Source organism: Dama dama, chromosome 20, assembly GCF_033118175.1.
Source record: "Dama dama isolate Ldn47 chromosome 20, ASM3311817v1, whole genome shotgun sequence".
NCBI classification, from domain to species: Eukaryota; Metazoa; Chordata; class Mammalia; order Artiodactyla; family Cervidae; genus Dama; species Dama dama.
In genome coordinates, this window is record NC_083700.1 from 75,991,625 (window position 1) to 76,004,996 (window position 13,372).

The following is a 13,372-nucleotide window of genomic DNA, read 5'->3' on the forward strand; positions in this document are numbered from 1 at the left end:
CATGCTTCAATCTGCCTACATAACTGCAGTCTACACCTATTTATGATTACTATCTGCCAGGCATTTCCTAACCATAATATAGAAATGAATACATTTAATCCTCATAATAACCTATGTGTTGCTCACTCGTGTCTGACTCTTTGCGACCCCATGGACTGTAGCCCACCAGGTTCCTCTGTCCATGGGATTGTCCTGGCAAGAATACTGGAATGGGTTGCCATTTCCTCTCCCAGGGGATCTTCCTGACCCAGGGATTGAACCCATGTCTCCTGCATTGGCAGGTGAATTCTTTATCACTGAGCTACCTGGGAAGCCAGTAACCTATGAGTTAGATACTATTATTACCCCCGTCTTACAGATAAGGAAACAGACCCAGAGAAATAAGTGTAGACTTTTGATCTGACTGTCTGGGTTTCAAATTTCAACTCTAGTAGGAATGCTTCCCTCTAAGCCTTTATGGTTTAAATAAAATAATGTTATAGCAACCTCTTAGAATTATTGTGAGGAAAAAATGACACAGTGATGGTAAACATTCTAGAACTATGCTTACATATAATGAGCTCTCAAGTGGCTACTATTTTTTTCCTTGTTTATATGATCAGATTGTTTCCATGTTTCTAAGTGAAAGTTTGCTTTTTTTTTCCTGTTGGCTAGTATTTCTTCAATCCTGGATCTTCTGTGTTATATTTTCTTTTCCTGACATAGAAACGTTGGCTTAGTGCCAAGGAAGTCTATTAGCTTTGTTGGTGCAAGCAAAGGAGCTCTAATGAAAGGAGGATATGCTGGTGCAAACCAAAGCAGAATGGCTATGTCAAAAAACATGATGATTCTACCTGAAGCAAAACAAGTAGAAAAAATGACTATTTCCTCTGCAAAGACAATCACACAGGTAATATTCTTTAGAATTCCGAATTTGTTTGAAAATGATGCTGGTAAGAACTTGATTGAAATGTAAAGGGTAGAAAGTATGCTGTTTTTGGGTTTTTTTTTTTCGAAATTCTTTTTAGGTTTTACGCTTAGGTCTGTGATCCATTTTGACTTAATCTTTGTATATGGTACAAGGTATGGTCAGCTGTTGCTGCTTTTGCATAGAGGTATTCAGGTTTTCTAGCACCATTTGTTCTGCACCACAGGGCATGTGGGATCTTAGCTCCCCAACCAGGGACTAAGCCCATGCCCCCTGCATTGAAAGGCAGCATCTTAACCACTGGACCACCAGGGATGTATGCTGCTTTGAAACAATAACTTACTTCTAATACAGTACAGGCATACCTCAGAGATATTATAGATTCAGTTGGAATAAAACACTGGAATACAAATATCACAATAAAGTGGGTCACGTAAATTTTTTGGCTTCCCAGTGCATATAAAAATTATGTTTATGTTATACTGTAGTCTAAATAGAGTGTGCAATAGAATTATGTCTAAAAATTCCAATGTAGATGACTTAATTTAAAAAATCTTTAATGCTTGTTGGAGAAGACTCTTGAGAGTCCCTTGGACTGCGAGGAGATCCAACCAGTCCATCCTAAAGGCGATCAGTCCTGGGTGTCCATTGAAAGGACTGATGTTGAAGCTGAAACTCCAAAACTTTGGCCACCTGATGCGAAGAGCTGACTCATTGGAAAAGACCCTGATGCTGGGAAGGATTGAGGGCAGGAGGAGAAGGGGACAAGAGAAGATCAGATGGTTGGATGGCATCACCAACTCAATGGACATGGGCTTGGGTGGACTCCAGGAGTTGGTGATAGACAGGGAGGCCTGGTGTGCTGCGGTTCATGGGGTCACAAAGAGACACAACTGAGTGACTGAACTGAACTGATGCTAACCATCCTCTCCGCCTTCAGTGAATCATAGTAACATCAAAGAGCACTGGTCACAGATTACCATAACAAATAATAATTAAAATATTTAAAATATTGTGAGAATTACCAAAATGTGACACAGAGACTCAAAATGAGCAGATACTTTTGAAAACTGGTATCAGTAGTCTTGCTAGATGCAAGGTTGTCACAAACCTTCAATTTATTTTACAAAAGCCACAATATTGAAGTGCAATAAAGTGAAGTGCAATAAACTGAGGTATTCTGTGTTGTGCTAAATCGCTTCAGTCATGTCCGACTCTGCAACCCCATGGACTGTAGCCTGCCAGGCTCCTCTTCCTTGGGATTCTTCAGGCAAGAATACTGGAGTGAGCTGCTGTGCCCTCCTCCATGGGATCTTCCTGACCCAGGGGTCGAACCCACATCTCCTGTGGCTCCAGTATTGTAGGTGAAGTCTACCGCTGAGCCACTGGGGAAGCCCGAAATGAGGTATACCTATGTTGATATATTGATTTCGTTAGAGTCTTTACCATACAACTAACATATCTCGCAGCATAATATTGGCAGTTCGCTCCTATCATCATTATTAGAGTGGAATGAAGAGAGTCTACTCATGACCTTAAGAATCAGCTCATGCTACTATAGTAAAATACTGTAGATTGGGTGGCTTATAAACTTATTTTTTATTGTTCTGGAGACTGGAAGTCTAAGATTACAGTGGCAAATGGTCAGGTACTGGTGATGACTTTCTTCCAGGTTGCAGACTACCAACTTTCTTTGTATCCTAACATGGAGGAAAGAGATTTAGCTAGCTCTCTAGCTTTTTTTGTAAAGGCACTAATCTCATATGTGAGGGCACTACCTTCATGACCTAATTACCTTTCCAAGGTTCCACCTCCCAATACCATCACACTGGGATTAGAGTTCTAGCATATGAATCTGGGGGTACACAAGACATTCAGCCCATAATAATTATATACATATTACATATACATTATATACTATATATACATTATATGTAATATGATATATTATTGTATATTACATACATATTACATAGTATCAACACCACTATGTAAAAGGTATAATGCATCATGACCAAGAGGAGATAATACATGCAAGGTTGTTCTAATATTCAAAAGTCAGTACTACTTGTCTTATCAGTAGACTGAAAAAAATGTGATTATCACAACAGATAAAAATAATTTGAAAAATTCAATATCCATTAATGATAAAAAATTAATAAAACATTTCAACTACTTGAAAAAGAAAGAATTTCCTCAGGAGCATTGTGAAAAACCTACAGTTACTAGTAATCTAGTAACATATAAAAAGAATTTTATGCCTTGAGTGCATTAGTTTCATAAGACTGCCATTACATAATATCACAGACTGGATGGCTTAAACAATGTCCTAATCTCCTCTTCCTTAGGGACACTAGTCAGATTGGATTACCTCATTTTAACTTAATTATCTCTTTAATGGCCCTATCACTAAATTCAGTCACACTGAGAGGTCTGGGAATTAGGGCTTCAACATATGAATTTTTTGGTAGGGTGAGACAATTCAGCCCATAACAGTTACCAAGTGGGGTTTATCCCAGGGATGCAAAGTACTTTAACATCTTAATATCAATGTAATTTACTACATCTCATATCTGTAGAATAAAAAACGATGATCATCTCAATAGAATTAGAAAAAGCACTTTGCAAAATCCAGCATCTTTTCATGATAAAAATGCTTAAAAAACTAATAATAGAGGGAATTCAACTTGACAAGGGACATTTATGAAAAACCCACTAACATCAACTTAGCAGGAAACTGGATGCTTTCCCTTTGTTGTCAGGAACAAGACAAAATTTTCTTGCCGCTTCTATTCAGTGTTGTACTGGAGGGTCTAAAAATAGCAATTAGGCAGGGAAAAAAAGGCAACCAGTTTGGAAAGGAAAAGGTAAATCTCTGTTTGCAGATGACGTAATGTTATGTACATAAACTCCTAAGAAACCCACCAAAAAGTATTAAGACTAGGGAACTCCTTTGCAGTCTAATGGTTCAAACTTGATCCTCTCACTGCAGTGGCCCAGGTTCAATCCCTGGTTAAGGAACTAGGATTCTATAAGCTGTGGCATGGCCAAACAAACAATTAAAATTAACTACTGAGTTCTGCTAGGTTGCAGGATACATGATCAATATACAAATAAATTATACTTTTTACATTGGGAATAATTTTAAAATTAAGGAAACAATTTCACAGTAACATCCAAAACAATAAAGTACTTACAAATAAATTTAATAATAGCAGTGACATCTTCAGCTCCAAAAACTGTAAAACATTACTGAATGAAATTAACAATGATCTGAATAAATGGGAGCGCATCCAAAATTTATGAATTGAAAGACTTACCATTGGTAAAATGGTGGTACTCCCCAATCTGATCTGTAGATTCAGTACAATCCTTATTAGAAATACCAGCAGACTTCTTTGTACAAATTGACAATTGATTCTGAAATTCATATGGAATTTCAAGAAACCCAGCATAGACAAAATACTCCTGGAGAAGAAGAATAAAGTAAGCAGATTCTCACTTCCCATTTTCAAAATTTACTACAAATCAACAGAAATCAAGATAGTGTGGTATTGATTGGCACAAGGATAGACATACAGATCAATGAATAGAATTAAGAGTCTAGAAATAAACCTATTACATCAATGGTCAACTGATTTTTGATAAGGGTATCATGACCGTTTTAAGAGGATCTTCAATAAATAGTGTGGGGATGACTGGATAGCCACATTCAAAAGAATGAAGTTGGACCCTTACCTCATACCATATAAAAACTAATTCAATATGAATCAAAGACATATACAAAAAGCTGAAACTAAAAAACTTAGAAGTGGTAAATCTTCATGACCTTGGACTTTGCAAAGGATTCCCAGATATATGACACCAAAAATGTGAACCACAAAAGAAAAAAAAAGCAGATGATTGAACTTTACCAAAATTAAAAATATTTGTGTTTTGAAGAACATAATCAAGAAAGTAAAAAGTCAACTCACAGAATGGGAGAAAATATTTGCAAACGATCTGTCTGTTAAGGGATTTGTATATGAAATATATAAAGAATTACAACTCAAAATAATAGACAAATAACCCAATTAAAAATTGGTCAAGGGATTTGAATACTCATTTCTCTAAAGAAGGTATATAAGTGATCAAAAAGCACATGGGAAGATGCATGACATTATTAGTCATCAGAGAAATGCAGATCAAAACCAGTGAGATCTTTACTTTATACTCACTAGGATGGCTAGAATCAAAAAGTCAGATGACAATTGTTGGCAAGGGTATCAAGAAATCAGAACCCTACTGATAGGAATATAAAATAGTCCTGACACTTTGGAAAATGGTTTCATAGTAACTCAGAAGTTTAAACATACTATTACCATATGACCTGGCAATTCTACCTCTAGATATGTACACCCAAGAGAAATTAAGATATATTTCAAACCCTGAAACTTCATACCCTGACTATTCATAATAGTCAGCAAGTGGAAACAACCCAAATATCCAACAGTGAGCAAATAACTAAACAAAATGTGATATATTCATACAGTAGAACTTTTTTCAGCCACAAAAAGGAATGAACTACTGATGCATGCAGGATTGTGGATGAATCTTGAAACCTTTATGCTAAATGAAACAAGCCAGTTACAAAATACCACACTCTATGTGATTCCACTTGCATAAAAGTCCAGAATGGAGAAATCTATAAAGATATGAAATACATTAGTTGTTGCCTAGGACTGGGAGATTGGACTGAAAGACTGAAGGCAAAAGAATGGGGCGGCAGAGGATATGATTAGATAGCACCACTGACTCAATGGACATAAATTTGAGTAAACTCCCGGTGATAGAGGAGGACAGAGGAGCCTGGCATGCTACAGTCCACAGTCTGAAGAGTCAGACATGTCTTGTCCACTGGGACTGGGAGAAAGACAAGTGTTTGGGAGTCAGAATTAAAGGATACAGTTTCTTCTTGAGGTAGTTCTAAAGTTAACTGTGGTGATGGTTGCTCATATCTGTGAATAGGCTAAAAATCACTGATATGTACACTTTCAAAGCTATTTAAAAAGGTAATTCTTCCAGATTGTATGTAACTTTATGCCAATTTTAAATTTTGAAAGATTTGAAAATTAATATAAAATGGAAAAATTAACATTTTAAAAAGAAAAATAAAAATGAAAATTGGGAGCTTTTCTTAAAGAAATGAATAATTTAAAAATCTTTCATCAAAGATAATTCTAGGCCCATATAGTTTCACTAGTGATATATGCCAAACAAAAACAGAACAAGAAAAGTGGGTATACTGTAAAACATTTTATGAGGCTAGACTTATCCTGATATCAAAATCTGACTACAACAGTATGAGAAATAAATCTCACTTGGAAACAGATGGAGAAATCCTCAATAAAATATTAAAATTCAATAACAATAGAAAGAGATAATATAAGAAAGTTGAGTTTATATCAAGAAATTAATATTGGTTTAACATTTAAAAAGCCATCAGTGTAATTCATCACATTTATAACTTAATGGAAAAAAAGCATATGATCATCTCAATACAGTATTTGATAAGATTAAATTTTTATTCTAGGTTTAAAAGATTCTTCTGAAACTGGAAATCACAAGAAATTTCCTTAATCTTATTTATAAAATCCTAAACAATGATCATATTCAATGGTAAAGCATTTCCAAGAAGGATCCATTTCTATCCAACATTCTTGGAAGTCTTAACCATTTCAGTATGATAAGAAAAAGAAATGTAAAGTATAAGATTTGGAAAGGAAGAAACAGAACTTTGAATACTTGTAGATGACACAATTATCTACATATAAAATTTTAAATCACCTAGTAGTTATCAAATTAATAAAAGCTTAGCAAGATTATTGGATAACAAAAATAATCAAAAGCAAAAAATATACATTTGTATATACCAGCAGCACACATTTCAAAAATTACATATTTTTAAATGATGCCATGTATAATAGTACTAAAATGTATTAAATACTTGTGGATAAATTTAACAAAGATGCACATACCTATAAATTTTACTGTGAGATATTAAGACCCAAACAAATGGAGAGAGAGCAGTTTATGCACAGAAAGAACCCATATTCTATCAATTTTACCCAAATTTTGATTTATAGGTTCTTTGCAATTTCAGTCAAAATCTCAAAAGTTGTTTTTTTTTTCCTTCATTTTTTTTTCCCCCAGGAACTTATCAAGGTAATTCTAAAGTTTATATAAAACTGCTAAAGCGTAGGCATTACCAAGACACTTTTTACAAGATTTCATGTATTTATCTTTATTTTTGGCTACACTGTGTCTTCATTGCTGCACATGGGTGGAGGCGGAGAGTGGGGCCTGCTCTCTAGTTGCGGTGTACGGGCTTCTCATCGTGGTGGCTTCTCTCGTGGCAGGGCACAGGCTCTAGATGCGTGAGCACTGGTCATTGCAGCGCGTGGGCTCATTAGTTGCGGTTTGCTGGCTCTAGGGCACGCGAGCGTTAGTAGTTGTGGCACAAGGGCTCCTCAGCTGTGTCTTGATGGCCCCAGAGCACGCAGGCTTCAGTACTTGTGGTATGCGGGCTCAGTAGTTGTGGCTCGTGGGCCCTAGAGCACAGGCTCCTCGGCATGTGGGATCTTCCCGGACTAGGGATCCAACCTGTGTCCCCTGCACTGTCAGGTGGATTCTCATCCACTGTTCCATCAGGGAAGTCCCCAAGATACTCTTGAATAAGAACCATGTGAAAGGACTTACTCTCCTAGGTAGCAAATTTTATAAAATTTGTAACATTAACAAAGGTATAGACAGAAAGTCTACAAGTGACTCAAGCACATATAAACACTTGTTTTATAATAAATGTACACTAGAGAGTAATGCTATCTAGGTTGGTCATAACTTTCCTTCCAAGGAATAAGCATCTTTTAATTTCATGGCTGCAATCACCATCTGCAGTGATTTTGGAGCCCCCCAAAAATAAAGTCTGACACTGTTTCCACTGTTTCCCCATCTATTTCCCATGAAGTGATGGGACCAGATGCCATGATCTTAGTTTCTGAATGTTGAGCTTTAAGCCAACTTTTTCAGTCTCCTCTTTCACTTTCATCAGGAGGCTTTTTAGTTCCTCTTCACTTTCTGCCATAAGGGTGGTGTCATCTGCACATCTGAGGTTATTGATATTTCTCCCGGCAATCTTGATTCCAGCTGTGCTTCTTCCAGCCCAGTGTTTCTCATTACTTTGCCAACAAAGGTCTGTCTAGTCAAGGCTACTGTTTTTCCAGTGATCATGTATGGATGTGAGAGTTGGACTGTGAAGAAAGCTGAGCACCGAAAAATTAATGCTTTTGAACTGTGGTGCTGGTGAAGACTCTTGAGAGTCCCTTGGACTGCAAGGAGATCCAACCAGTCCATCCTGAAGGAGATCAGTCCTGGGTATTCATTGGAAGAACTGATACTGAAGCTGAAACTTCAATACTTTGGCCTCCTCATTGAAGAGTTGACTCATTGGAAAAGACCCTGATGATTGGAGGAATTGGGGGCATGAGGAGAAGGGGATGACAGCGGATGAGATGGCTGGATGGCATCACCAACTCAATGGGCATGAGTTTGAGTAAACTCCGGGAGTTGGTGACGGACAGGGAGGCCTGGCGTGCTGCGATTCATTGGGTCACAAAGAGTTGGACACGGCTGAGCGACTGAACTGAACTGAACTGAGAGAGTAATGGGAAAATAATAGGGTTTTCAAAAATTCTTGTTGAAACAATTGGGTATTCATATGGAATAAAAACATATTGACTTGCTTTCTCATAGTATACACAAAACTCAATTCCAGGTATACTATAGTTCTGAACATGAGAAGCAAAAATATTTTCATAATTTAAGGACTGGGAATGTTTTCCTGGATGAAACATCTAAGGTGTAAACCATAAAGGAAAATGTGATGAATTCGACTGTGCTAAGAAAAATAACTTCTTTTTATTAAAAGATACTACAAAGAAAATGTAGCATATTAAAAAGCAGAGACATTACTTTGCCAACAAAGGTCTGTATAGTCAAAACAATGGTTTTTCCAATCTCTCTCTCTCTCAAGTCACTTCAGTCGTGTCCGACTCTGTGCAACCCCATAGACGGCAGCCCACTAGGCTCCTCTGTCCCTGGGATTCTCCAGGCGAGAATACTGGAGTGGGTTGCCATTTCCTTCTCCAATGCATGAAAGTGAAAAGTGAAAGTGAAGTCGCTTAGTCGTGCCTGACTCTTAGCGACCCCATGGACTGCAGCCTACCAGGCTCCTCCGTCCATGGGATTTTCCAGGCAAGAGGACTGGAGTGGGGTGCCATTGCCTTCTCCAGTTTTTCCAATAGTCATGTATGAATGTGAGAGTTGGACCATAAACAAAGCTGAGCATCAAAGAATTGATGCTTTTGAACTGTGGTGTTGGAGAAGACTCTTGAGAGTCCCTCAGACTGCAAGGAGATCAAGCCAGTCAACCTTAGAGGAAATCAATCCTGAATATTCATTGAAAGGACTGATGCTGAAGCTGAAGCTCCAACCCTTTGGTCACCTGATGTGAAGAGCTGACTCATTAGAAAAGACCCTGATGCTGGGGAAGACTGAGGAAGGAGGAGAAGGGGACGACAGAGGACAAGATGGTTTGATGGCATAACCGACTCAGTGGACATGAGTTTGAGCAAACTTTGGGAAATGATGAAGGACAGGGAAGCCTGGCGTGCTGCAGTCCATGCGGTCGCAAAGGGTCAGACATGACTTAGTGACTGAACAACAGCAAGGAAAATGAAGCCATAAAGTGAAATATGACAGTTCCTACACATAAAATAGAAAAGATTCATAGTCAAAACATTTTGTTGTTGTTCAGTCACTAAGTCATGTCTGACCCTTTGTGACCCCATGGGCTGCAGCATACCAGGCCAACTTTCCTTGACTGCCTCTCAGAGTTTGTTCATATTCATGTCCATTGAATTGGTAATGCTATCTAACCATCTTCCTCTGCCACCCCCTTCTCCTTTTGCCTTCAGTCTTTCCCAGCATCAGGGTCTTTTCTAATGAGTTGGCTCTTCTCATCAGGTGGCCAAAGTATTGGAGTTTCAGCTTCAGCGTCAGTCCTTCCAATGAATTATCAGGGTTGATTTCTTTTCAGATTGACTAGCTTGATCTCCGTCCTGTCCAAGAGACTCTCAAGAGTCTTCTCCAACAGCGAAGTTCAAAAGCATCAATTCTTCACTGCTCAACCTTCTTTATGATCCAACTCTCACATCCGTACATGACTATTGGAAAAACCATAGCTTGGACTAGATGAATGTTTGTCGGCAGAGTAATGTCTCTGCTGTTAATATGCTGTCTAGGTTGATCGTGGCATTTCTTCCAAGGAGTAAGCGTCTTTCAATTTCATGGCTGCAGTCACCATCTGCAGTGATTTTGGAGCCCAGGAAAATAAAATTTGTCACTGTTTCCATTGTTTCTTCATCTATTTGCCATGAAGTGATGGGACCGGATGCCATCATCTTAGTTTTTTGAATGTTGATCTTAGTGTTTTACACTATCTAGGTTTATCATAGCTTTCCTTCCAAGAGGCAACCGTCTTTTAATTTCATGACTGCAGGGCATTTAATGAATGCTAATATAAATTTTAAAGAGACAGAGCTCAATAGAAAAGTGTGCAGAGGACTTGTATGGGACATTTTCCTCCAAAAAAAGAAGTCAGAATGGGAATAATCATATGAAAAGAAGTTCAACTTTATGAAAAAGTCAAAATGAGATACCTGTATACCTATACCCATACTAGTTTAAATCTAACAATGCTAGTTTTTGATGAGAATGTAGAATAACAGCAACTGTCACAATGCTGATAATCATGAACTGCTTACAGTCAACCTGGAAAAGAGTTTGGTGTTACCTAAGCATGTTGACTCATCTATTCCACATCTATCTGTCCCTTACAGAAATGCATTGTTGTGTGTAACAGTATACTTTTACATAAATATTTATTGAAACAGTTTTCATGATGGCCAAAAACTGGAAACAATTCAGTGTCAGTTAAAAGTAAAATGGATAAATAAAATATGATATGCTAATCCAACAGACACAACCAATCACCAATGAATTATTGGTGATTATAAACAAACTATTATACATGCAACAATATGGAGAGATAAATAAAAATGTGCTGCTGAACAGAAGATATCAGATAATTCATTCATAATATATGACTATCATGAATTTTAAAAACTAAATTGCCTTGCCAAACTAGGTAAATACTAAGTGCTAACAAAAATCTGTAACAAACAGAACTCTCTCATACTTTGTTGGTGGGAACCACTTGGGAGGAAAACCTTTTAGCAGTATCTATTATATGTGAACATAAAAATAATTCACTACCCAGGGATCCCACTCAGGTATACACCCAACATAAATTCATACAGTATAGTCGGCAAAACACATGCACATCCATCTTAATAGTGGCGTCATTTGTACTAGCCAAAAATTGGGAAACTACAGAAAATCTGTGAACAATAAATAAATTATGATATATTGACACAGTAGAATATTGTACAGCAGTGAAAATTAACCACCTGCAACTCTACTTAACCATATGAATGGTTCTCACAAATGTGAATATAATTTTGAACAAAAGAAACCAGTAAAGTCTCCTAGAGGTTCTTTCAGTGTTTTAAATTTTTACTTTAGTTGCGATTGTAAGAATGTTTGCTTTCTTATAATTATCATAATTATATAATTATAAGTATTATAATATAACTATATTGTTATGTTTTTATTACATTTCTGTATGTGTTAAATTTCATAATTGAAAATTAGCCAAAAGCATATAAGCCAAAAATGTGTAGTAACTTGGGTAATGTTTATTAATAAAATGTTAAATGAAAAATTGTGGGTTTCTTACAGGATTATACATAAAAATTAAATATACCAAAATATTAAAATCTGAATTATCTTTCTACATTTTTTAATTTTCTCAAAATTAATATGTATTACTTGTATATAGATAAAACATGAACGAGATTTTTAAAAGTTGTATTACCTCAGTTAAGAAGTTTTTTTAAGCATAAAATCTTTTATCATTCAATTTTTCATGTTTGTCCTATCCTACAAACTTTATCTTTTTCTCTACCATTTTTATCTCTATTTTTAGAACTTGTTATACAGAATCCCCATCTTTTTACTTATTTTATTTTAAATCACTATTTTCTACAGGTGACTGATATAAATGGAGTTGATGTTACTCCCAGACCTCTTTACCGTCCAGATCCATATTCCAGTACAGGAAAGCCAAATAAGCTATTGACTTCACAAGACGGATCACATACATCAGACTTTATAGCTTCCTATAGCCTTTATCAGAATACAATAAATCCTAGTATGTTAGGGCAGTTTACCAGGTAGAGTATACTATTCTGTGCTTTTTCTGTTTATGTCTTATTACATGTTTTCATTGAGGTCGCACATGTGTAAGTCAGATGTCAGTTGTCCTGTTTGCCAGCTCTGCTCTCTCATCCTACTGTGCCACCTCTTGTGTTCGTCTTATGTTTTAACTAGATGCGGGGCTTACATCTATGCTCCTACCAACACATTTGTGAAAAAAATATATAGATTTGACTCAAGATTTCCTGAGGAACCAAAAAGATGGGACCTAGCATTACAGACATCCTTCTTTAGTTTTCTTCAGTTTCTTTTATGCTGCAATTTAGGGGCTTCCCTTTTTTCCCTCCCTATTCTTCTATATAAATCCTTATTCTCCTATGCTTTGATTTCTGTCTTGTTTTATAACTTTTTTTGGTAAATCATAGGTTTTGCATTTACATATGTAGATGCCTACATAATTGAAAATTTTTAGAGCTTCCAATAAAGAAGTTCAATCTTTGTGATAATAAAACAGTACTCCTAAAACAATCTAAAGATTATGGGGAAGTACTTTAGTGTGTAACTTTCAATCTGACAAATTAAAAGTTCCAGATGTTAACTAAGCATGAAATTTTAGGAGAAAATATGCTGTCTAGACTCTACCTCCAAATGGGCATAGAGATGCTATGGGAGTTCTGTGCAAAACAAAGGATGTTCCAATAAATTGAGCCGAACCTTTTGGAGGCCAGTTGAAACTATAAATAGAAAGGAAAAAGTATGTAATATCATGGATTAATGTTAAGTTCCTATGTTTAAAGGAAATTATTTTTGGACTTTTCAATGCATTGATTTCCCACCAAATATATAAACTCTATTTTAAATTAAATCTTGAGAAGACATTTATCAAATTGAATAAAAGTGCATTTAAGATGGGTTTTGAATAATGAGCAGAAACCTGGTGAAAATTAAAGGCAGAGTATTCCAGGCTGAGGCCCTGAGGTAAGAAAGCTCCATAAGGTTGAGGAACTTTAAAAAAAAAGAATAGTGATATGATGATAAGATGGAGAATCTCGATAGATAGGCTGTATTTTAGATTTTTATCCTAAACAT

At 36.4% G+C, this 13,372-nt stretch overlaps 1 protein-coding gene across 1 annotated transcript in view; it reads left to right on the forward strand.

The window, feature by feature from the left end:
* DNAI4 (dynein axonemal intermediate chain 4) overlaps nt 1–13,372 on the forward strand; it is a 94,975-nt gene that overhangs the window by 10,348 nt on the left and 71,255 nt on the right. Inside the window, exons 2-3 of the mRNA XM_061168458.1 lie at nt 706–889; nt 12,116–12,300. Of these exons, the coding sequence (XP_061024441.1) occupies nt 706–889; nt 12,116–12,300 (369 nt within the window). The remainder of the gene's footprint in view (nt 1–705; nt 890–12,115; nt 12,301–13,372) is intronic.